The sequence below is a fragment of the Lepisosteus oculatus genome, chromosome 5 (genome assembly GCF_040954835.1).
Source record: "Lepisosteus oculatus isolate fLepOcu1 chromosome 5, fLepOcu1.hap2, whole genome shotgun sequence".
NCBI classification, from domain to species: domain Eukaryota; kingdom Metazoa; phylum Chordata; class Actinopteri; order Semionotiformes; family Lepisosteidae; genus Lepisosteus; species Lepisosteus oculatus.
Window position 1 is genome coordinate 30,775,092 of NC_090700.1, and position 27,238 is coordinate 30,802,329.

A 27,238-nucleotide genomic window follows, 5' to 3' on the forward strand; every position below is an offset into this window, starting at 1 on the left:
AAAAAAAGTAGGGGTATAACCTTTACCAATCATGGCCTCCTAATAATCCCCCTCTACGAGTTGGCTTCATTATGGTTCTCCTCCTGATAGCTGGTGTAGTCTGTGTGATCAGTGTACAGGTGTACTATGGCTGCCATCCAGGTAGGGCTGCACACTGGTGGTGGTGGGAGGGGAGTCCCCATTACCTGTAAAGGGCTTTGAGTCTCAAAACACCGGGCCATTCAGGTCAGACCTTGGCACCACAGCAGTAATCCAGTCAGTGGCCAAACAGGCCGGTTCACGGCCTCTGCTTTCAACAGCAAGGCCACCCTGAGATTGTACAGAGAGCCATGTGCCATAGAACTGTCCCTGTCACATTCAGAACAGCACGAAACCAGCAAACATGACTGACCTTCTACTGAACTGAAGTTACACAACCTTCCTTGACAGGCCTGAAGGAATCAAAAGTTGTTTATTAAGAGAAACAAACGGATATGTACAAGAGATAAAATGAGCAGTTTCCCTTGCCTGTGAAAAAAGGAAGAAGCTAACAAGCAGGCCAGGTCAGAGGAAGACAGTCTTCCACAATGAAGTAGGCTGCACGGCCTTGGGTGCACAGCCAAAACATGAAAGAGGCAAGTGAACAATTGCTACCAGTCAATTCACATCCTGTTTTAAACAACCTCACTTCTGCACACAGTCTAGACCACAGTTCAGTCCATCCAAAACCTAATTTGCACTTTTCAACATCTTACACTGTTTAAAGCAAAGCCAGCTAAGGGGAACAATTCACTAATCTCAGATGACAGAAGACCCAGAGTGGTCTTCAGGGGGAAGCGGAGCTGAAAAACAGCTAGTCTGCTTACACAGTTCTGAACATCACATACCTGTTCAAGAACAGTTTTCCCCATCTTTGCGATCTTTACTTGACCTGGCACTCCATGGAATTCCAGGGCAGGACAGACGGGAATAAAGATTGAAAGGGCTTTACTCAGTGGAAAGGCCAGGAAGGACAGACTGAGCACCTTGTGTTGGTTTACTTGGTTGCTTCAGAGCTGGCACAAAAATGAAATGTTATGCACCAATAAACCATGTACAACCTTTTGAATATGGTGCTTGCCAGCAACCACTCACCAAAATTTGGAAGATATTTTCAAATTACAGTCTGCTTTGTTGTGAGAAATGCGAGATAGGTCAGCATCTGTCAGATGGACTAATTATACCAATTACAGAAGACCACAGGCAGCACGATGAGTATTGAATAATTCAATCATCACAGGGGGCAGGAATCACTGGAGGGTTCTCTTGCCCGAGTGCCCATATCCCTATACACTCAACTTTCACTCTTATACAGCTAAGAAAATATGTACAACTACTCTAAGACCTATTCTATGGTCCATCTTAGATGGGATACCTGGGTGATGGGTACATAAGAACAAGTCTAGCTTGTGCTCTAAACAAAATAAATCAGAATAAGAGCAAACCAACAATTTTCAGTAGTTTTTACTTTTTAAAAACTTAAAAATGCCAACTGCAATCCCTCTTTCCATCAAACTCCTTCTAAGATCCAAAACCTATGAACATTACCTGGCCAAGCTGTATTACACTGGTGCCTACATGTTGAGCTCTGAATGGAGTGATTGGGCAGGGTGAGAACCGTTTAGGCCTGTGGCATCACAATTTGTTACTGTGTGCAAAAGAGCCCTCTGGGACCCAAACCTTTTCTCAGACCATTCATCTGAAAGCTCTTTGTTCTTTCTCTAGTGAGGCATTTGATCCAGGGCAGTGCTCTGATTGTGCAGCAACCCTGATTAAACCCAGGCAGGGAAGAGCAGTCCCATTGTCGATTGTGCTGTCCTCTCTCAGGCTGGGCTCTTCACTACGTGCGCAGTTCCCTGTCGCCGTTGAGAAAAGAATGCGTGTGTGGGCATGTGACGCCCGCGAGGTTTGCGGTCCAAATCTTCCGTGTTGGTCACGTGACCCTGGCAAAATGTTAACCTCGCCCATCTCAGTGCTTCATTAGAACAGAAAGCATGTTTTACAAGAAACCATGAGTCATCTTTTTCAGCTTGCATGAGTAGGGAAAAGGCATTTATATGGAGGCATCTTCACTGGATTACAAATCCACAATAGGGGCTTTTAGGAAATAAGATGTTTATTCTAGCAGGACAGTTAAAGCACAGTCCCTAAACATACCTCTGCTTTCCTAACCACTGTTAAAATAGACTGGTGGAACTTCATGTCTGAGCTTCTTCCAACAGAATTCAGTGAGCAGATCTTGAACAAAGAAGTAAATTCATTCCTGGAAACACTTACTCCTGTGTATAAGCCTGTTAGGTGCCACTAGAAAGACAGAATGAAAAGTACATTTAATGAGTATAACTGAAGTTCTGTATACCTCTAAAATGCCTGGTCATACAGTAGAGAAATTGTTCTTTAAGTTTTAAGTATATCAGCGTAGTACTGCACAAAACATGGAACTAATACTCTAAAGCAGTATGCTTCCAGAGAAATACACTTGATTAGGCTGATATTTTCATGTAAAAACTCACATCTGCTGTGAGTTTTACTTGAGCAATTATTCAGGTGAATTACCCTGCTCAGGGCACAATAGCCTCACCTGGGACTCAAACCCTAACCACAGTAAGCATATTTTTTCCCCAAGCTCTTTTCTTTATTTGCTGATTAATCTAGTATTGCTTTAGCCGGAAAATGCAGCTTTGCCAGGGAATTTAATCCAATCCGCTTTGCTAACTTCATGCATATTTTGAGGCCAATTGGTCATAAACACACCCCACCTGCCCCCGAATCCATGTTGTAATGCTATTCTGCAGAAAAGATTGGATCATATGGGAGGATCAAAATCAAGGAATGTGATCTGCTGCAGTTGTAGGATGATATCAGGAAACTGGTTATTTGCCAGGCTGATCAATCAGGGGTGTCAGTCCAAGCCTGTGTTCAGGATGCTGGATAACTGCAGTTAAAATCTCCTGTGCATAGTAGCTAGTATTTGAGTCCTCCTTTTTTAAGAGGTGGAGTGAGGTAGTGGTTAGCTAGAGAAAAGTTTTGCTGGCAGGCGTTTCAGTTCTAAACTCCAGCTCCGTCACCAACGCACAACCATCCTTTGACTACTGATTGGACATAAAACCAAGCTCTTAGTGGCAGATCTTGAGCATTAAAGGATATTTTGCATTCGGATACTACTACTCATGCCCAAAGGAGAAATTCCTTCACAGATTGAATTAACAGGGACCTTTAGGGAGGACAAAGCGTAGAATGGAATTCAGCCAGGAAACCTAGCAAACACTTGTTGATGCAGTTCATTAATTGTTACCCCACACACACACACGATTTAATGTCAAAACATTTCCTGATCTCTAGTACAGTATGACATGCCAAAAACTGAAAACCAGAATCAAAGCCCAGATTCTTGTGAATTGTGATGCCGTCACCACCCAGGAAAGCAAACCCCTACAGTTACAGCTTTTCTAAATAAAGAAACAAGGAAAAACAATTGCGATGTCATAAGGAAGTCTACATTTAGCAAGAAATGAGTTGAGCTTCCAGTTGAACAAGATGGGGCTGTCTCATGCAGCAGGGAATCTTGTGGATAAGAACTTGGGCTCTGCAGTTGGAACTGTGGACATTCGCTGGAGTCCAGCTTCATGGGCCTTTTAAGAATTAGAGGCAATAAAAACACCCAGGAGAAGGAGGGAATACAGAATGAGTTCGGCCTTCAACCATGAGAACAGGCTTACTTCCAATGTAATTAAATTAAATGGATAGGTTTGTGGTGCCTCGTTTTGAAAGCAAAGTAGGTGATGTGCTATTGTGCTGGGGTCTCAAAAGCTCTTGCCATGGCTAGAGAGAAGTTGAGGACATCCCTCTAGCAGCATCAAAGGGCATCAGATTGTTGACAGGAGATGCCCAACCCAGTGCTAGCAATGTCCCACTAAGAAAAAAAAAAAAGACTTTTCTTCCCTTATGATGTAACAAGGGCTAAACAAATGTAACTTGGCAATGTACTCCACACCAGTGTTTTGTAACCCGGGGCGCACATCTCCTAGGTGTGATACATGCCAGATTTTAGCAGGTAAATTAAGCACAACCATGCAAGGACAAATCACTTGATTTATCAGAACTAGGTAAATTGATAGTATAATTTTCGTTCTGTAGTTATGTTATGAGCCAGTTATGACTGCCCTCTTTGACAAGGGGTGTGAACACATCAAGAACCCAATGGGTGCAGGCTGCAGAAAAATTCAAGAACCACCACCCTACACACTACCACACAGCTCCAGGTATTTTGTTTAGAGCTTTCCTTGTCTCTAAACAGGGTTTTTGGGGATCTTACCTCCAGCGTACATTACAGCCAGCATGATGGAAGAGATCCAGGAGACCTGGCTGCTGGTGGCATTGAAGATGACCTCAATCTCTTTGAAGAAGACAGTGATGGACTTGGGGAAGGCATAGGAGAAGCCGATGGAGATGAAGGCACCAGCCACCACGGCCCACCCCCAGCCTCCCTCAGGAGGGGTGTACCCCACGGGTCCTCCGATTGCAGGTGGCATTTCAGCTTGGCAGAGGCTTCAGAACGGAACGTCAAGTGATGTCTGTGAGGGAGATGAAAGGAAAATAATTCCTTTAACAATTCAATTTATTCAAGATGTTTTACTCCTGTCTCCTGCAAGTTCCTCTACTGCTTCATTCTAAGAGCTTCTGAAGTGCTGTGGTGTACGAGAAACTCAAGGGTGTTGAGCCCCAGAGAAGGGACACCACTGCAGCAGCAATGCATCTTGCCTTTCATTAACTGGTTCCTTTCCTCAAGCATACTAGTCACTAAACCTCTTCTGATCTTCCTCAGAAGCCTTCTCTTGTATTTCAGCATAGGCAAGGCTGGGTGTGAACACCAAAAGCAGAAGAGAAACAGCTGTTATCAAATACAGCTGCAAAACTCAAGTATGTAAACAACTCCTGTTTAAACTTGGACAAGCTTAAATCTTTCATTGTTGTTTAGGTCAGACTATGGTCCTACAAATGGAATGATTTTACAAAACTAGGAATGGAATTTTAGTGGAGCCCTAGTCTTTTCCATAACTAGAATGTTTCCCCTAAACGGACTGGCCTTTCAAGCATTAGAAAAAACATTCATTTAAAATTTACTGGGACAGTCCAAACAACCTGGTTTTAAATAGTGTGGAGCCGTGCAATTCAACCTGCATGAACGACAGCATGCCTGTTGGTGGTGGTGTACCGTGATCTTCCAGGTGCAGACTATCTGAGGAGCTAGGCATGCTGCAATTGTGCTTGAAAACATGTCTAAGCCCCACTACCATGCCATAGTTCAAGATACTCATTAGCACGCTAAATGTAAAGTACCGTGAAAGTCTTTCTTGCAGTGGTTCAAGTCTATTCTACCAGCACTTCCAACTCCCCCTCATCTACGGGTAGAACCTGGCTCCCTACATCTTGGATCACTTAATCAGAATGCCTTAACTTACGCTTACTTTTTATAACTTCTGGTCCCTCATCTTTTCTTTACACAGGCAGAAAACTTGGAGCTGCAACCACTTCACATCTTCAAGTTCAGATGTACTATAGAACTGAGGAAAAATGCTTGAAAATGTAGATTCCAAGATGGGATCACATGGTATTATCCAAATTGATCCCAAAAATTGAAAGTTAACCTGCACGCTGAAACTGATCAAACTACTCTGGACAAATCACACCTTCACCTACATATTTATGCTCCCATAATAGTTCAGAGAATCAATAAGGTTGGTCCAAAGTAAGGTTTAGTCAGGCGAGCAGAATACAGACAACAGAAAACCTGCTAGAAGTTGATTTTTGCAGAAGTCATTTTTACTCTTCCCGACACGGAATGAACAACCAGGGTGTGCACTGGAGTCGCTGGACATCAAGGCTTGATGCTTTCACAGACGCCGTGTAAACAGCTGAGGGTCTGAATGCTAAACTCTTGACTACTCCCTCACTTGTACACCACCCTTGTTCAGATAAGCGCACCACCGTGAAGCAAGGAACTGGCACAGAGCGGCACTGTAAACACTTGGAGCTGGTTCATTACTCCAGATGATTCCAGTCAGTGTTTAACTACTCTGCCTCACAGAGGGAGCTTTGAACTGCTTCCTCCGTCCTCTTATTTGTGGGTAATGCACGTGCTCCGAGCTTAAAAACAACTTGAACAGTTAGCCTTAAAAGTTCTGATCTGTCGCATCAGTGCTTGATCCCTTGTGAGACTATTCTCCCAAACTGCGGATATCAGTCCGTCTGAGTTTCCAGGAAAGAAGCATTCCTTGCCTGTGGGAGTTTTCTATCTCCTCATTTACACGACATTCTTCTTGGTGTAATCTGGTAAATAATTCACTAATTTCCCCAATTCCTTACTGCTCAGCAAAGCTATGAAGCTATGCTTTAATTACCAGTAATGACATAGGGAAACTTGCGAAACCATCAAGATGTTCTGAATGTAATGACTTTCAGTTGCTCATACCTAATGCTCATTACAGGTTTATAAATACATCAGATGTTTATTTTATGCCTTGCTGCCAGGTTTAACTTGTTTCCAGGCAGCAATCTGCTGTGTTCATCTTAACCATTTCCAAATTCTTCTTCACATCTGGATTGTGGAATCCCGACAAGAGAAAAGCCAGTTTTAAACAGGACAGCGTCAAGGAACAATAAACCATTTAAACATGCGCCTGAAGTCAGGGTTAATTAAACTAAGCAGTAGCAGCAGTCTTATCTGCAAGTGAAAGGGTGAGAACTTCCAACAAGCCCTCTCAGAGCACACAAGGGCCAATGGTCTTACAACATGACTGTCTAGCCAGCATCAGAAAGCAGTTCTCTCCAATGTCTTTGGCAACTGTGCATCAAATACATTATGCTGGTAGGATGCTGGTTTGTTGCAGGACTTGCCATTTGGACCAGAAACTGGAAATGCAAAATCCACTAAACGTAACCATACCACATTGATTCCAGAGTAGGGACTGGAATACCAAGGGTTAGCTAAATCTGATAAGTATGCCGACCAAAAGAGGCAGATGAATGCCTATTGCACTAAACATGCTTTTTCGGGGGGGAAAAAGCAACTGCCCTGCTTTAGCACCAGCATGATCCACAGGAAATCAATATTGCCTGGCTCCAATGTCTGACATGCCTTTGTACTGCAAGTTACTGTGTGTATGGTGATGTTACCGATCTGAACTGGTGTCACTTGGATCCAAGCTTTAGGGGGTGAATTGCAGACAAAACTATAGTATATGCAATTGCCCTCATGTGGTTATGTTTGCACACTAACGGAAATGCATGTCAGTGCCTTTGAGGCTACAGAACCAATAACACATAAGCAGTGAAAAACATAAGGGGTATCAACAATAATCAATTGCCACTTTGCCTCAAGCAAAAATATAGTATTTGAACTGGCCCTGTGGGTAGACCGTGTCCAAGGATCATGCATACCTCAATACAATTCAGAAACTTCTCCCCAACAATACACAGCTATAACTCAGAAACCTTGACCTCTGAAAAATGTGCATTATATAGGCAAACTGAGTATCCCCTCATTCATCCTAGAAAGGGAAATTGGGTTGATCTCCAAACCTACACTGGAAGACTTAATAGACTTACCGTGACTAATTCCACAACGATTAATCATCCAACCTTACTAAAGGAAGCCCATTTACACAGCTGAATAACTTGGAAGCAGGCCAGAACTGTTTCACATTGAATAATGTGCAATAAAATAAGAACTGGCAAAGAATAATTTAGATGAATAAAAAGTTTATTGATCTTTACAACCCATAACTTTATAATGCCTCATGCAAAGTGCAAGTTTTGCAACAGATCGGTTTCTATCCTTTGAGGAGCACAATAATGGATTGTGAACTGCTGTCTCCATAAATAGCACATGTACAGGACACATACCAATGACCTACAAAGCCACAGGGCAAGCCTGTCCTTCCCAAGGTGATCTTGCCCTCAAGGACAAATGAAGTGACTACAGTATTACTCCCTGGTAACACTGCTCAGTGGTACTTAAACTGAATATTCCATACAAGACAAACAATACTCACCAGGTTACACTTTTTTCCTACACTTGGTGGAGCACTGCTACTACAGTTACATGCCAGTTTTACTGTGTGAATCAGTAATTCTACAACAGTGGAGGACATCTGTTTCAGACCCAGACATAGAAATGGACACAAATTAGAAATCGGTAGCAAGCAGAAAAGGGAAATTTAATCTAGAAGTGATTGTTTCAATTTGCTTTTGTCCGAGGGTGCCAATCAGTTTTCAAAAAACATGCAAGCTGCCAAATGAAAAGAGGTGTTAAGATCTCGCACTGCTAGATCAAAATGTTCTCCTCAAGCTTAAGCTTCATCTCCTTTAAAAATGCTGAGAAGGTTGTGCAAGAAATCGCCAACATGGAGAGATTAGCGTCTTGGCAAAGGTGAAGGCCCTGGTGGGAGGGTTAAAAGAGGGCAATTAATCACATCACACAACTGAGCACAGGCTCAACAGAGCACAGTGAGCACTGGCTGGTCCCTGTTCTTAACACGGAGCATTATAATGAGTGACAAATCTGACTGTGCATTTTAACTGCTTTTATTTTTGGAAGTTTAGACTAAACCAATCTGTGCAATTTCCTGGGTCGTAGTTGTGCATCTGTTGGTACTGGATCGGGTGGACATTAGACAACCAAGGTTATCTTAACATTGCGGCAAGAAAAGCAGTACCAACTCATGTCAATGCAGTGCCCGAACAAAAAAAATTATGGAGGGTTGCATTTGCAGTTAAGAACAGCAGGCGCTACTTTACACAGGTTGTGGGTGTGTGTAACAGGCCACCCACCTGTGCTGTTGAAGTCAATACCCTGGGATCCAAGGGGATGCTGCACATTGGCGGGGGAGGGAATCCCCATTGCCTGTAAAGCACTGAGTGGAGTGTCCAGAAAAGCACTATAGGTGTAACCAATTATACTTTAAGAAATTGGTGTTTGGCCTGTATAGAGAATGCCATCTAATCTTTGATTCTAAAACCTTGTGCTTTACTGAACTAACATCAGCAAACCTCCTGTACATTATGCAGTGAAAAGTGAGCACTTGAAGCAAAAGCCAAGTCTGTGGGCTTTAGAGGAGTGGCACTTCATTCAGAATGTTTTATTAACACCACACAAATTCAAACAATGCCTTGTTGTTACTCTTTAAACTCAGCTCGGATATAGCCTCGCCCTTCAGGAGAATGAAAAAGTATAACGATGTATATAGGGGATGTTGCCATTTCACCCGACCACATGTTGTGCTATACGAATGATCTGGCACCAGGCAGGAAAACGCCTGAACAGCAATGTTTTTGATCCTTCTGGCCTGTTCGGTCTAGTGCAAGCCAAGTTACAATGTGAACTTTTCATCAAATTCAATACATAGCGATCAAAAAGGCACAGGACAGGACAATGTTGTTCCAAGTGACAGTGATAGGAGTCCAGCTGAAACCTGGTCATGTCCTATTGCACCAGGGCATGTAGCCACACCTGATCTTTAGCACTCCTGTCCTCAAAATGAGGAATGACTGTATGCAAGGTCATGAGGGTTACCGGAAGAGTCTGTACATGTAGTCTTGTCCAGCACACAGCTCTACAAGAGAAACACGTGGCACAAACAGCGGAATACAACAGACGTCACAACAAATATTCTGGACAGGTTCTTAAAGTGAATTAAACACGGCCCTCAACTTCAAGAACAACATTTTAAAGATGTAGCCTTTACAGGACAAGGGACAGTGCCGTGGCTCACATACATGGATGACTTTTTCTACATCATGTGAAATATTTCTAAATAGTCTTTAGAGGTAGTCCATCAAAAAGATGAATTATAAAAATACCAATATAAAACTTTAGTAAATAAGTGATTTTAAAGGCATTCATTTGTTGCTGCTGAAAACAAATCCCCAAAACAGGTTAAACCTGACAAGCAATAGAGGCAAGTCTCCAAAAGATGACTATTATACGCAAGGTTGCAGTATTATTACATCACCATATAAATATACATGAACAGTGGGATTGCCTACTATACCCTGCTCTATAACAGTCACTTCTTTTCTTGGGAATCCAATGCAGTGTTGCAGCTGAATGGCTGCCTTGCTTTAGTTAAGTGAAGCATGCAAACATTTATCCCCAACATGCACCTTATAACCTCAAGTTCTCTAAAAGGCCGTTTTCCAGAGATAAGGAGATGTGCGGTCTGCAGTGCCTAACGTAGCAGATCTTACACGCTGAAAAATAACCCCCGTCTCTTAGTTGCAGGCTTCACAGTGTTTTCCTGCAAACACCAGCTAACCTGCTATCCAGGACATCCATTCCCCTTAGCACACGTGAGCCTGTTTTAGAAAGGCTTGCAACATGTTCCAGAGCTCCCTGGGAGCCTGCATTGTTCCTGTGCCTTAAGTGATTGGGACGTTTGTCCAGAAATGGATCCTCATGTAGACCTGTAATAAGAGGACTAGTGACACAGAACTTAAACGAGTCACGAGAGCACAGCTGAGCCCAAGAATGGGCATTCAGGCTGTCTGGTGTAGAAATCCATACACAAAATATCCTTTGTGACCAAAGGAATATTTTGGTTGCTCAAGGAACCAACGTTAAACCTGATAGTCAGCCTTTTCCCCCCACAAATAAGCAGCATGCTTGTCCTAACAGCCGTTTTATTTTCAGTTGGCTCCCAATTCCTACATTTTCTCGAGTTAAGATGTAATGTTAAGTGAGCTGTGAGCCCTTTTCATCTAATAAACAGGTGGTAGGAAACAGTCATATTATAGCCCAAAGTATTTCAGATTAACTAGCAAATGAATGTTAAGACTGTGTAGTGGTGGAGAATAACCATTTTGCAGTACAAATGTGAACATTGTTTTGAGAGTGACACAGAGCACATCTAAGAAGTGGAAACTTTTGTAGATAAAATTTCACATTAATCTGGGAGCATTAATCCCAGAAGCTAGTTTTGGTAGAATACATCATGCCCATCACAAAATATAAAACACACTACATAGGACACTAACAATTTTCCCCACAATTAGGCTGATTTTTGGATCTGAACTTACCAGCTTAAGATTTCAGAAGTGAAGAGCCTACAAGGTCTAATTTCTTAGCGCAGGCAGTTGTCTTTGCCGAAGTGTCAGTCAGTCAGGCACAGGGAAAATGTTAGCATTCATTCAAACCACAGGCAGATGTGCACAGGTGCCCTGTTACTGCACCTTTATTGAGCAACACAAGAGCACTGGTCAGAGTACAGGAAGTTCTCGAACCAAAGTCCAACAGATTTGCTCAGACCAAAACAAACGCTAACCTCGAAACAAACACAGTTGTGGAGACTAAATACGCACATTCACACAAAAGGTTCAGTAGGGTCGGCTTACCTTTTTAAACAGCCGGCAGAGACTTGTACAGCACTAAAAGTCTGCCTGGTACTTATTGGTCACGTACAGCCTGAAGATACGCCTATTTTTCTGTGTGACTGTCAGATGTACTGAGGTTAGTGATGTTTTGACTGGAAGGAGACAGAAGACTTCTGTGGTTCAGAGATAACAGGCTGTGTTTGTTATTGATATCCCCCATTACCTTCATACAGGAATATTACAGGATAGAGTCCTAGATTGTACAACTGCAGAACAAAGAATCATGCTTTGAGAATTGCTGTCCACCGGGACCTGAGCTAATACCAGGCTTTACAATAGTGGTGAGCACCATTCAAAGGTCTTTTAAACTCACGATTGTAATTCTAACTTTTTTTCCAGTCCCTGAGAAAGAAAAGCCACTAGTTATGTATGTTTGTTTCTAAAGCTATTAAAGAGGGGAAACTGGAGAGACTTCAGAGTTCTGAATATAAACAGAGGCAACGCACAAGTCCAGGAACATTCTCAAGCTAATAAACAAACCTTTGTCTTCCAATCTAATCTGAATTATAATCAGTTACTTTCTACTGTCTGTAACGCTCCACAGAGCAGCCCAGGAAAAGCGCACCCCAGGCAATGAAAACAAGAAATGAGAATTCAAAATGTCAGGTATTAAGTGACACTTAACATAAGCTTCATCAATAAACACCCACTGCATTGTTTATCATAAAAGTAGACAGCATAAATGTAAAGTAAAAAAGCTTATAAGAATTATTTAGGAAAAGGTCTTTGTATAAGGTCTTTTCTCTTCCTTTCATTACCACAAAATCCCTAGCATAGCAAGCATATGTCTACATACCATTTGTAAAAATAAGTGATCATAGAACCATAAATCATGATAGAGTACCAAAAAATGTTGCCTGAAGTGCACTTCTGTTTGTAACTTGACTAGAGCAACTCAGGTTCAAGATCACGAACATTTTCATCAGGTGTGACATCCTGCAGAGTGGGTCAAATTGGTAAAAGTGTCAGAAGGGCTCTCTGCACCTCTGACTGTCTGTCAAAAGTACAGAATTGTGCCCCTGAAGCTGCATCTTCCAGGCTTTGATAAAAAGGTCTGGAAAAAGACCTAGCTCAGCAGAATGTTTTCATCCCCCAATTTCACTCAATTCTCCCTTCACATGACACCATGGCCTCATAAGTACCAGAGGATAAGCTAGCTCACCATGTTGTTTGGAAGCCTTGAACACTGGAAAACCATCAAGGACGGAAGAAATAACACTTCTACGGGAACTGGTTGATGGGAATAAAAATCTCTTTTGGGGACACAATCGCCTCACAGTAGGTGACCCTTGCAGAAGGGGCACCCTAACCCCAAAGAAAAGGGTAATGTAAAAAAAGCTCAGACTTGGCAGCCTAGTGATATCGGCAGCTGGGTCAACTTTATTTGCAGTAGGTTTTTAGGTGAGCAGGGCAGCCCTGTGACGCACTGCAACCCAGATTAACAAGCACCCCCCACCCCTTCCATTTACGTTTGTAACTTGGAACTGATCGATGTAGCAGGAACGTGGAAAGTCGCTTATTAACTTCCCTTTTTTCACCCCCTTTGTACTCTGAACTGTTTTCACTTTCTCGCCCCCCTCTTCAACTGCACACGCGTACACTTATTAAAAAAAACACAAACACGAAAGGGAAAAGGTCACCTCTTCAATGACCAGGTCACTTAACATTTCTCCAACAAAAAACACTGCATAAAGAAGGAAAAACTTCCATGAACAGTTTTAACAGATTTTTAAATTCTACCTCCAATTGTTAAATCAAGATCAATACCTTGAACCATTTAAGGAAGCCTTTAGCCTAGCAGTAGAGCATATTTAACCACCAGAGGCAATCCCTAAACGCCTAAAAACTATACATTTTATACTTTGCAGGTGAACAAATTCCCAGAGCACACAACACGGTCTTTTCTTAATGGACTAGGTCCATATCCTGAGATGTTATGTCAAGTTGATAAGTCTCAAGATTTAATGGAAAATGAGTGTTTGTAAGGGCTTAAGTTCAAAGGCCAAGCATCCCAGCAACCTCACCCTTGGGTAGGTGCACTGGAACAAAACAGCATCCAAGACGGAACATGAAAACCACCAAACTGTTGAACTGATACTGGGAAGATTACCAACAACTAAATATTTATAAAATCTTTAACATTGCTTTTGTACTCCAGGTGAGACCATATACTTTGGGAAAAGTGATATGCTCCAGCTCAGAAGCTATCTGGCCAATCAACTCCAAACTTGATATCCCCTTTTCATTCCCTCAACAGGTCATCAACTTCACCTGCTTGGACAACTGCCATGTACCACAAACTGCTCTGCAAAAAATGTTTAGTCAATGAACTCTAAAATGTGGCATCGCTCCAGTTTCTTACTTCTCTAACAGTTGTGGGTAGGGACTTTATTGGAAGTCTTCAAACTGCTTTCTGGTTTGGCCTTCAAGTTAATTGCGCTTATCCAGAATCACATGTACAACAGTACCTCCAAAGGTTTCGCAAGCAGAACATGTTAATAGCAACATTAAACCAATCATCTTCAAACATAAAAACCAAGCTTAGTAGGCAATAAATGCAGAAAAAATGCACCTAGGTACTTTTGATATGAACTTTTACAACTATGCTCCTATCATGGGGAGGTAAATGTCCTTGCAAAGGAAGAGCACTCCACTATCCTGCTCGTGACATTTTAAATGCCATATAATGCAGTACTATTAAAACTGCAATGAATTCCTACGCGGAACACAAGCTGAAGTGTTAAAGGTTATAGATTTGTTTTTCAGGAACTGAAGTCAAGCTGCAGTTTATTAAAAAAAATTTAAGCGATGCAACAAGAGGTGGGATGTCACCTAGTAATGTCTAGTAGTGTTCTGAAATTCAAATGAAGGGTCATTGTCCACCACACCTAACACGACCCCTCACAGCACAGCTTGTTACCTACCAGGTACCCACCACTCTTGTTGAGCTGAATGGGAACCAAACCTCTTAATTGGTCACATACTGCCAACTAAGATGAGGTTATTAGTACTCATGTCAAGGCACTAGAGAAAAGCACTATCTTGTGGATCTACAGCTTGACTACTTCATGTTCTTGTCAAGAGCAGCTCACTGCTGGGCATAAGCCCACTGGCTAGAGGAGAGGCTGGCCATGACCACAATACTTCACCCATAGGTCACACCAAACTAAAACTACACTGCAGCAGAACCTCACTTATCTGGCAATTCCTTTCTGATGCTCTGCTGCCACAGCACCATGACCAGCAGTACAAGGGTACACAATTCATTGAAACCTGTACCAATAAGCATGTTCCCTCTCACACAAGCACAACTTACTCTGCTTGATCACACCGATCGTCTTAATGCTAGGAACCTTCACCAGGAAACCGTGTGACTATTTAGACAGCTGCACATGATTAAATAGCAAACACCCCTTGGGTGATTTGGAATAGTCTATCATTTTTCTCCATTGGAAGAGCACATGGGCCATAATTTAGGAGTAAACATTTCAGTCAGTAACCCAGGAGAAAGTTCAGCTACGAAAGCCATAGACTACAAAAAGTTAGATTTTGGGAAACCATAGTTCTGATCCAAGATTTCATTCTTGTTTCATTAAACCTAAGTTGCTGCTAAAAAAAAACAATAAGCAAGCAGCAAAAGACAATCATGCCCTACTTTTAACAAAAACTAATGGATTATAAAAGCAGCGCATGAGAAGCAGTCCAGGGAACAGGATGTTCTGCTTGAGCAATCGGCAGACTAGCCAGAGATCACTGCTCTGAGGGGGACAGGTCACCTCCTAGATGTCAAAGGAGTTCTAGGAAGAAAACATTCACTTTGGCTGCCTGCTAGCTTCTATAGGCTGGAGAACATGAGACCAAGGTGGAGTTTCTTTTAGGAGTCAAGAAATTGGCGATTTGGGGGCCATCATTATGAGCACAAGCAAAACAAACGGGGAGGCCCTGTGATAAGGGGCAAAATCTTCAGCAGAATAATTCTGGTCCAGACTGTGTCCACTCCTAGAATATATTGTTAAAGTCCTTAAGGCAACAGATTTCCCTGTTCTTAGAAGCAATGCAAGAGATCTTCCAGCAGGACAATGCAGTAGAGAAATTACATGGCACATCAAAAAAAAAAGTGGGGTCTTGCTGTATATAGCTTTTTCTCCTCACAAATTAGTCCCATAAATGTGGGACTAACTCAGTTAACGACTGAAGGCATTACTGCAAAGCAGAAGCACCTGAAGAGTAAGACACCCTTGCCAAATTGAAAGATTCAAAAATTCTGGATGACCATTTCAAAAGAAATTACTGCCGAGTGGGGAAAAAAAAAGAGCTTGGGGGGGGTAGATTTCTTGTATGCAAATAGTCTGATCACAGTTATAGGTGCATAACGTGCCAGCAAGGAGACATACAGTATCAACCACAATACTATTCCCACCAGTATGAAGCTGGCCTGGATGCACTTGGCAGGAGTTTTTTTATAGATTAGGCTGAAACCTTTTGTAATTGAAGAGCAGCTTAAAACTATTTAAGTCACACTTCCCTCTAATCTACTATATGAGGCACCCTGAGGCTTTTGAAGTGCATTAGTGCGAAACTGCTGCTTCACAAGACAAACACAGGAGAAAACTGGATTATGTAAAGAAATGAGGAAATGATGCACAAGTAATGACTGTGTGCATGCGTCATACTGCTATATCTAGGTAGCCAACCCATGCACCACTCAAATTCCAAAGCACCCAAGTCTAAAACTGTCTAAAAAAAGTTTGACTAGATGCCATGGGTTTCCCCTTTAGGATGTGGGCAAAATATCAAAACTGTTAGGTTGGATTCTCAAAACCACAGTCTATAAACCACATTCTATTGCTTTTGCTGGGGGCTATTTCAAGTACAAGGGAAAATTCGCAAGGGTAGATGGCAACACTACAGAAGCAGAGCTGCCTGCCAGACAAAACACAAAACAGTAGATCCTACACGATGGAATTCACAGCATTAAACAGACGTTTCTTTATAACTTGTTCTCCGACGTAAGCCACATTTGCTTTCCACAAGCAAATTCTCCCAAAACCAGTATCGGACTCAGTCAACTTAAATTCAAAAGAAATATCATATATTCAGGTTTCCAAGTAATTCACCCAGCAAAGATAGCTGGCAGGGAGCACAGGCTAAAGTCAATGACCCTGAAGGCTTGGGCACACTTGCCAAATGAAAAGGGATTCACCAAGTGACAACACTGCCAATAAGGGGAAGATTCAGTATTAGGTTACCAGGACTCATTTTCCAGGATACTCTGGGAAAATAGTGATCCATTTGACATTTGCAAGTTGGTCACATTCAGGACAGGGGTCACTGCCAGCCCATTCTTAAAACCATTAGAGATTCCAAATGGAGTGGGTAACTGAGAACAAAAGGCACTTTACACAAAGGGATGTGGGAGTAATTGCTGAATGAGGCCAAGTGGACTCCTCATTACTAAACTAGGTTAATAGGTTCACCTAAAAAAAAAAACACAGCACTACACCAACACGTGTCTTGAGGAAATGTAGACAAGACAGGGTAGCCAGGGCATCCTGGTAGCCTGAAATTAGGCCTGAAGGCCTCAAACTGTTTATCTGTTTTTCTAAAAAGTTGGAATAGCCTGAAGCAAGGACAGAACAACTTATAATCCTTTAAGCCATTCTCTTGGACTGGCAGTAAGCAGACAAATTCACAAAACCTCTCCTGATATTTCACTGAGCCAGAACACCATAACTATTTCAGAGCCAGAGCAGCACCCTGGCCTGAGTGATAACGCCGTCTGGCTTGGCACAAGCAGCTTAAAACACCGCTTTGTAGGCATGAACATCCTAAGAAAAAGAAGCAGTTGTACGGATAGGCATCGCACCCAACAAACCAGGCAGGAGGCCATTTTAAGGGACGTACAAGTAGGGAGCTGTCTCGGCTACAAGGGAACAGGTAAAAGTTTATTCCATGCCGAAAAGAGATTTCAGCTGTGCAGCCTTCTTCGGGCGTCTGGTTCCAGAGCTGAAATGTCTTTTCAGCATTGAATAAACCTTCACCTGCGATTGAGTGAAGGCTAATACGAGGGATGGCCCAAAAACAATCCACTCAACTACTTCCAATTCTTATTCACATGAGTACTGAAGTTTAAAAAGCTCCAGGCACTTTTGAACTTACAGCCACACCTCATTTCTGTCTTCATAAAAGCCGAGATTACCATGTTCATTTCTCCAAGGTGAAAGGTTTTCCCAAGGTGAGCTTCTTACAGGATGTAGTCCTGTTATTCAAGCCTGGGCTTGCGACTCCAGGTGAACAGTACTGCAACACCATATCCCTTATTCTTCATTGCACTGGCTAATTATTCAGACACTGCATTCAGCATTAACTAGGAATGTTGCAGCAGAATTTACTATTAATGCATCACGGTGCAAGTGGAAAAAGTGAAAAACAGAATGAGTTTTGTTCAGAGGATTACGGCAATATCTTAATTAAGAAAAACCGTGGAAAACCACATTTGATGGACCTACAATTAGTTTGTACATGAACACAAACAGGAAACCATAATGTGTCAGTACTAAATGAAAAATAGAATTATCTTTATAACAAGCCGATAAGGGTTAGGGCCTGACTAACAATTACATTAAAAGTCAAGATGAACAGAATTGAGCACTGTTTATATATAGTCATTTGGAAAAAGCATAAATTTGTTACCAACAATGTAGTGACTACATATGTGCAGCTGCTGGAAGAGTTCAAATGTGCTGGAGAATTCCCAAAAACTGAACAAAAAAAAGGAAAAATTTCATATTTCTGAGTGAATTAACCCAGACTTATTATCTCATACGGGTAGATCCTTGCTCAATTTTAAGCATAGAAAAAAAAGGTTTGAGCCAAAGCAACTGCTGCTGTTAAGCATGGATGCACAGGTTACTGATCAACCGTGACACTTTCATTCCACTGTGCTTTTTAAACATCACCCCTTTAAAGCAAATGAGGGTTCCTTGCTTAGATATGGATATACAGATATGCTGCTGAACATCTAACATATTCCAGAACTATACAACTTGATCAGGAAATGTGCAGAAAAGGATCAAAAACATTTAATTTCTTGTAGCTGCTATTTGAATCAAATATGGTCATTCCTTTCTAAAAGAGCAGGCTGAATTTTCAACTTGCTTGCCAAGCACTGCCTTGCTGCCATTTTAGGTCTCTGCACTAATTTGTTCAGCAAATCATAGTGGACTCTATTCTGTTCCTAAGTACCCATCTTACTTTAGCAGGGTTTAAAACATTTAAGAACATGCTTATCCCCCAGTAATTGGCTAGAGATTTTGGCACTAAAGATGCAATCAAAATCACGCTGAGAGGTTGTGGCAGTAACGCACCCGTTTTAACCACAGGATTATGTCTGATTATCCCAGGCTCCGGGAAAGCTGGACCGATACAAAATGCCTCCGGTTTCTTCCTCTGGGCCATAGTTGGCAGGCTCAGAGATTTGCCACTAGGGTTTCAACATGATCCTGATTTTAATAGGCACAGCATTCATTAAAGTGCTCCTCATTCTAAACAAGCAGGGAAGCTTGCACCCCATGACTTTTGAATGTTCTGCTGCATTTTAGGAGAGGCTGAACTCTAATGCTGGTTAGAGGCTAAATTGACTCCCACAGCTCTGCAATCATGTCTAGACAAGGATACTACAACTCCCTCCCTTATTTCCTGCTAGTAATGACAGCTCTGAATATCTATCCCAGAGTCCTCCTTAGGAGTTAAAGCTAAGCATTATCCAGTACTTAGCATACATCTCCCACATTTATTCCTATTGCTCCTTCCGAGTTAAGCACCACTGTTCCTCTGACGGGTCAAAACTCTTAACACAAGCAGTGCTTTAAGCCCTGAGTTGTTCCAGAATCTGCAATACCTCTCTTAGAAGAAAGGATACTCATATAGTTCCAAAGATGGTAGCATTAGTTAGGCTGCATTTACCCGTTTTAGAGTGAATAACTACTGGAATTGTAGTGTATCAAACCTTAGGGGAAAAATATCCTGTCTAAAGCCCACAGACTGCTTGTTGGAGATATCGCATGGATTGTAAAAATGGAATTGCTTAAAAACATTAATTCTTGATCTTCAGTCAGACAATTGTACATTCAAATTCTTGCACCATTACAAGTTGTTGCCTAGGACCAATAAACCTAACATGTGGACAGAAGACACTTGATAATTATACACTTGGGAACAAATCAGTATTTTCTTAAATACCATCCGGCTTGATTGCTTTTTTCATCCATAGGAAATATCCAGTTTGGAACAGACGAATTTTAACATGAACCCAGTTCAGAACTTTCCATGGGTATAGGATACGTGCCTGGACACCATATGCACAGTCGTTACAGCTCATGCACCGGAAACACAAGGGGACCAGAGAAATGAGACACTGCTTAAACAACCTTGCATGTAACATACAACAGACAAAAATAAAGCAGAGGAAGACTTTCAGGTTTCCCTTTTTAAAGATCCTTTACTCTACACTCCAGTTTCCTTACCCATTGTACTTAATGCAGAAGACTCCTAAAACAAAGCCCGTCCTGCTCTCGGGCGTGGCAGGGAAACAGCAGGCGCTGTGGACTTCAAAAACGAGGGGAGCACGCAGACAACTGGGGGGGCCACAAAAAAAACACAAAGTCACACCGAACAACTCCAGAGCCCACGCCAAGCCTTCTTTGAAGGCTAGCCAGCACAATTCCAGGGAGATCACGTCTCCGGCTCAGGGCGGACGTTCATCTTGAGACCTTTCCAAAAGTCTCCAGTCCCCCCGAGATCCCAGCTGCCGCTCCACAAGCAGCGGAAAGCAAGATTGCTGGGGCTGGACGTCTTGTGTAGCGCAGCTGGTCAGACAGGACATTGACCGCCTAGGTCCTCAAGTGCAGGACCCTGCCACACTCTGCGCTTACAGCTTCTGCGTAACCTTCAAACTCGAGAGCAGAGGATACTTACCCTGTTCCTGGAAAGGAACATTCCAGCACGTTTTACAGGATTCTCCACACTCCCTAATCTTAAATGGAATCGTCTTGACTATCGCATCTTCAGAGAAACGTCTGGCCATGCGTCGAAGAGCTCCCACGCACTCAAGGAACCAGCCGATTCTCTGCAACCTTTTCAAGATACAGGGCTCGACTATGCATATCTAAATGCTTTCACTTTCAAATGCAAATGTCAGTAGGAGTTTATGGATAATTTTAACGAGGGTTGCTTTCTGAACCTAGAATACCTTACACCAACCTCCATCTCTAGCAGTGCAGCATTGCTTCACTACTACAAAAGCATGTCCATTAGTTTGCCTAAAGAATTTAGTTCATTGTATGGTTAAAGAGTCTGTTAATCAAATTTCAGGGCCACCATTCTTCACATTCACGACTGAGAAATAGGAAACCTGAAACGCAAATGACAAAGTTTCTGAGGAAAGTATCCACTATCATTAGCAGGGCATTATCAGTGTCTTCCCAGCCCAGGGTGTATCACTACTGCGGAGCCTGCAGGCTGCCTGACACCACAGGGCCCTTCAAATAGTTACACGGCACTGCCTGGAAGAGCAGTAAGGACAAATGCCGATGTAAGTGTGATGGGGCTTGCAACCCTTGCCCTGGTGACCCTCAATACGCTTTCCTTTTTTAGATCACCTTGAACCTCTGTTTCAAAGATTAGGAAGCCTAGGGAGATTAGGAAGAGAACCTGAAGAGAAAGAAACACAGGACATGCTTCTGTACTTATAAGAACCTCCCACCGACTTATTCTGCCCTCTGCTGAAAAAAAAAGACCTAAAAAACTTTTCCCTCTTGGTTTCAGAAAAAGACATGCCTCATGAGAGCCCCCTTACGATGCCTAGGAGTTTCTGCCTTTGAAAAAACACTCCACACTTGGTCCTCATAATAGTAATACTTGCACACAGTACTATTTAAACACAAAGCACCACGCACAGACATGTTAATCCTACAAGTGTAACGGCACTCCTACTTGTTTAACCAGGAAAGCAGAGTCTGATCAATTACATTAGGGCACGTGAACTTTTTAAACTTTTAAATTCCAAACGGGGGAAGTAATTAAAACAGTGCACATTTAGAGCAGCCACAAACATTTAACACACAACACCAGCACTCCCAGTAGCAGGGGGAGCAGATTGTCTAAGCAAATTAAATAAAAGTGGGCTTGCAAAAACAAAATAAATTTGGAATGCTGGCACCAATGAATTCCTTAAACTACAATTTGTACTGCTAAAAGTGTTCACACCACTCGCCTCTGCCATTTTTCTTGAGCAGTGAATCTTGTGAATAGATGCCAGATTACCAAGGTATGACTGGATCACCCAGTGGCATTCATTCAATGTTCAAAGATTTGTGATGCAGCTTATTTTAACATTAATAAGGCATCTGTTTAGCCATGCATGAGCATTGCCCCTGAAAGCTTGAGAATTAATCTCATTAGGGATTGCTGCAGGCAAACTTTCCTCAAACAGTCTTACAATGACTTATTACATGCACTCCTACAAACAGGTTAATGTTAACCCACGCAAAGAAAGACACACCTTTGTTATGCAAATGAGACCAGTACACGGAGATTCCGCAGATAAAGGCTCCGATGTGACTAGGACACAGACCAGCAATGCTAAACAACCAGCCTTATGAAACAAGAGCTGACCAAATACAATGCTGATAAAGCCAAGTTGTGAGTTCCACCGAGCCGTAGGTCTAAATAACTATCAGGAAAAAAAGTCCTTCAGAATTTCAGCATGTCTGAATGTCATTCTGTTTTGCAACATGCTAAGGCTTGTCAAGAGCCAGCCAATCAGAAACTACCTACCAAGTGATGTGTTCTAAACAGTGCAATTGCATTGGTCACATGAAGCCGAGTACTGCAGTCTGAGCTGGGTTAAGGTGAGATAGAGGTTAGGTCCTGTCCTTCTTAGGGGATAATGCTGAAGGACCTAAACATGCATCATTTGATTTTTGCTTAAAACTGCTAGATCTTTATCTTAATTTTAAAAAAAAAGTCAGGAGCCATGAAATGCTACTAACCATTTCTATTGGTGCAGTTTCACATGCTTGACTGATGTACAGATCAATGGCATTCATTCCGCCATCCATTTTCTTTTATATTAGAAAAAGTGCTCAAACCTGATCAGTAGAATTGTCCTTAATGCAGGCTGGCATATTTATATTTCATCCATACTCAAAAGTAAACATTTAAATTGAGACACGAGGTCAACAAATGGCTCCATTTATGATTTTTATACTTTCTTCAACACCAAAGCAGTGTTGTACTAACCATTGCATTTGCAGTAAGACCTTCATTTTATTTTAGGTTTCAAGCCAACAATGACAATAGCCATCTTACCAATGTAACTAGCCATAACCTATAATAAGTGGATAATAAAAATGCACAAGAAGTTTATTGAATGAGGTTTGGTCTCCTTTATTGTATCACTTCTTGATGCAGTGCAATGGTTTTAGTAAAAAGTGTTTAATGTGCCTAAGAAGCAAGCTTTTGAATGTTTCAAGATAAGCAATATTTTTAGTACTTAAAATGACAAAGGCCCTATTATACTAGCAGGTTGAAATTAAGGAATAGAAGGGAGTCATTTCCCTTTGCCAAACTTATAAATTGCTGTTGTAGGGGGTCTTGATTGATTAAAATTGCCAAGGTCACGACAAATTCCTTCGTCTGTTCATATGCTGATGGGGGGGGGGGGGGGGGTTGCTTAACACAGAACACTACCAAAAACCTCCCACCATCTCGGTTCAAGTGGGAAAGCCAAAATGGAAAACGGCAGCAGCAGCAGGTACAGTCAAGTCAACATGAAGGAGCCCGGATTTTTCAGTAAAATGATCAGTATAACTGCTCATGCCTCCTTTCTTTTACAGATTAAATTGCCCATATTAAAGTCAATCTGTGGAACAGGAGGATCATCATAACTGCAGTGCTGGCTCCACAGACGTACTGCAACAGAGAGGCTATGAGCAGCCCAGATAAACTTACAGTGCTAGTAAGAAATCAAGTAGAGCAAGGAGAGTTCTCACTTTCTTCCAAATATACTGAATTGAAGCAATAAACCAATTGCTTTTAATTTATTTCGATTAGGTTATCAAAGAGCATATAAGAAAGGCGAGACTAAGTCTTACACAAAACTAAAGCAAAACCCACTTCAACCTATTCAAAATCTTCAACACTGTTAACCCAATAGACTGCTACTCCTCCCCACAGACATTTGCAAGTACTACAAAGAGGATTTTTGTACATCTTTAAAAAAATGGTTTGTAGTAAGACTGCACTAGGTGTCGTCACACAAGGACAAAGACTTTCTCTGAGGTGGTGGTCGCCCAGGTTGCTGGACATGCACTGGGATGCACCCCATTGTCTCGGCATTAACAGCTCTAAGCAATGCAATGGCCACACAGGCTGCAAGGAGTCACGCTCAGCACTGGAAGCTGTGAGAAACCCCTTAAAAGATCACTATTGGCCATATACAAATTCTTGTATTAGGAATTTGTCTTTTTGCATACCCCAACTTGCTCTCCATGAGACACACAGACAAGGAGAGGAGCTTGGGGTCAGAGCGCAGGGTCAGCCATTTATATGGCGCCCCTGGAGCAGCTGGGGTTAAGGGCCTTGCTCAGGGGCCCCAACAGAGTAGGATTCCTCTGCCAGCCAAAGGATACAAACCGGCAACCTTCTAGCCACAGGCGCAGATCCTTAGCCAGAGTCACCACACTGCCCCATTAGCATTGTTCCAGGATGATTTTAGTTTCAACACTTATATTTTTAAGAGCAAAGGGTGACAATAAAGCAAATTGTCTGAAGCTAAGTTTTGGGTCAAAAACCTCTGATAAAAGTCTCAGAGCTACCCATAGTAGGCCATAGTAGAAGAGTAATAGATTTTTGTGCCCCTACAGCAAATTCTTACTGTTTGGTCAGTTACTCAAATCACTTTGATTTGAAGGCATCAGTTCACTTTTTTGCCCAAAAGCAGTTAACTGAAACTTATCCTATTAATGCAAAGGAGGGCTCAAAGAAGCAGAAAAGTAGGAACGGGCAGATTTCTTCTTCGCTACAATGCGCCAAGCTCAATCAAGCAAATACACAGACCTACTATCTGTGGAAAGCTAACATGACAAGGAACTTAACCTGCAGGGGGATGAAATGAGGAAAACAAGTTTTACAACCTACAGAAATACTGTACATGAGCTCCTCACTGTTGGAATAAGCTTATTCAGTATACTAGCTAGGGGACTTCCAAAACGCCACTCTACGTTAATAAGCATCCCCCTTGGAAAAAGAAGGAAAGAGACAGCCATTTATAGGGGTTTCCGCTGCACCCGGGTACGCTCACAGAAAACCGATCGGGTGTTAGAAATAAGTAAGAACTACAAAGTAATGCCCCGTGTACCGAAGCCGTTGGAGGAAAATAAAAAGATTAACCGCTTTTGTTAAACCGAGTCTGAACAAGCAAGAAGTTTATTAATTTGCTCTGGTGACTCAACCCATGCGGGGGAAAAAAACGGGTTGTCTCCCAGGACCACAGTACCGGTCCTGGTCCACATTAAGAAATGTGCACAAAGGGCCTACTTCCATCCGCAGACATTTCAATACCAAAGCATCTTCCGTGTACGCCATTACTGAGGGGGTCTATTCAAGCGGTGCTCATATGCATAAATTCGGTTATAGTTCACTTTTCCCCCCAGGTTGAGAACACAGTGGTAACCAACGAAGGTTGAAAAGTGCGCCAAACACCGCCGATTGATGACCGTTAACTAAAACCTTAAAGAATGAGAACGTTGAAACGCAAAATTTAACTCGACATTACTCTTACTGTACGGCACAAAAAGCAATACCCCGCGACAGACGCCTCGTTTTAAAATGACCAGGTTTTCAAAATGCACTACGTTAAAGGATGAGTGGGTAGCAAGGAACAAATAGAGGTCAATTACATGTAGAAAAGTAGAGAAGAAAAACGCTTCGGCTCGAACCGGCTTCAAAGACATGAAAAGCACTTCACCTCAACAACAGAAAAGTTATTTCCACTTCCCAATGTTAAATTATTTAAACATAAGGGATGTTTCACGCCAGGCACACGAAAACTGCGTCACTTCAAGACACGTGGAAACACTGAAGCATCACTGCACGTAGCTTGGAAGAGAAGGGCGAATTTAAGTGTAGTAATTTACGGTTCAGGCTTCCCCCTCAATACTTCAGCAGAACATGTCGCCGACAGTCGACAAGAACGAACAAAAATGTTTAATTAGGAACGACAGTACTTCAGAACTGATTGAGTGTTAAAAACTTCTTTTTTTGTCGGCATGGAATAAGTTTAAGTCACATGCACTTCCGAAAAACTAGAGGCTAAAATGGCAACACGGTGAACCTGAAGTTACGACGTAGCTAGTACACTAATTTTAACAAGCTTTAAAAAAGTCATTAGGTCACAAACTTTAAATTACAAACTCAACTTTCCTATATAATTCACCGGGTTATATTCCGGCATTTTTTTTTTTAATAGTAGCGTAACCAACGTATCAGATGGTGTTCTAGGCGTGTAATGTAGTGTTACGTTGTCAAATCGAATAACATGTGTCTTTTATTAAAGCCTAAAGTTGGCGGCTCAGAGTCAAAGGCGAAAGCTGAAGGAACTTTTTAAACTGACCACGTGGTCCACATCAAAGGCAGTTTTGACTTAAAAGCGCCGGTCCGTAGCAAGAGTATCAGCTCGAGTTCGCTGCTCAGCTTTTTCACTGACTCGCTCAAAGACATTATGTAACAAGAAGAAACTCCCCCCACAAAGCGAAATATCAGTAGGTATTTAAAAAACTCGGGGCTTCTATTTAAAAGGAATTAAAGCAGTAGAAGTCCTGTTTTAATCCAAAAAGATGTTCACCAAGGTTACCAATTCTAAATTTGAAATAAGTATATTTCTCCATCCACCATCTCCCACCACACCTTTCTTAGATATTTGACTTACCTTCGAACTGAATCAAGCACGTCCTGAATTTCTGCTCCTTTTTATTCCCTAGGTCCAAGGCAAATGAGCTCACCTAGGAGTTGCGGGCGTGCAAGAGTATCGGACTGCTTATAACTTCTTCAGGCACTCTTAGCTATCCCGGCATGGCCTATTAACACCCCGCCCCCCACCTAATTCGCGACGCATGCGTGATTCCTCCGCTCACACTCGCCTTTGGGTCTGTAGAGCGAAATATGAAAGGGCATCTGTGTGTGTCTGGGGTGATGTCAGTCCATGCTTTAGGTTAAAACGCTTAAAGGTTTAGTTAAAAACAAACAGGCGAATTGTTTAATAATTTAATTTAACCCACTAGGTTTTAGCACGCCGACTACGTAAAAGTTCAGGAAGTAGCCCACTGCTTCAGATACATGAATAGACCCGCAATTGGAACGGCCTTATTCATCTTTTCAATGAATCTTTGATTACGCGTACATGTTAACGAAAACTAGTTGTTAATGTTAATACTCTGGCACTTTATGTATGTTATAATTCCAGAGTGATGTTTTTGTGTCAAGAGTACTTCCGATAAACTCTTTGTACCGTCAGTGCTCGCACGTGAAACGAAGAGGCTGGTTTTAAGTGAAATGTATCATTTGTAACGTAAAACAAGCTGAACTGCGCGAGTACTATAGTTTAACGTTTAAACTGGCATTGTGATTTAGCAATGCATTGTGTTATCTGGGACAGAGCAACACGCTTTACAAATTGGCAGATATATACATGCTTTGCGGTAAGATCTTTGGCTACAAATAGATTGGCTTG

General features: G+C 42.1%; 1 protein-coding gene across 3 annotated transcripts in view; it reads right to left on the reverse strand.

The window, feature by feature from the left end:
* Window positions 1-26,595, reverse strand: part of slc16a1a (solute carrier family 16 member 1a) — a 37,404-nt gene extending 10,809 nt beyond the window's left edge. Inside the window, exons 1-2 of one of the 3 annotated variants that reach the window (XM_006628361.3) lie at window positions 26,438-26,595; window positions 4,334-4,592 (exon numbers count right to left, since the gene is read on the reverse strand). In XM_006628361.3, the coding sequence (XP_006628424.2) occupies window positions 4,334-4,550 (217 nt within the window). In that variant the 5' untranslated portion in view covers window positions 4,551-4,592; window positions 26,438-26,595. Of the gene's footprint in view, window positions 1-4,333; window positions 4,593-11,094; window positions 11,357-11,409; window positions 11,498-26,437 lie in introns of those variants that run through there. The other 2 variants (XM_015342269.2, XM_015342268.2) reach the window with 2 other exon arrangements.
* Window positions 26,596-27,238: the final 643 nt, after the last annotated feature.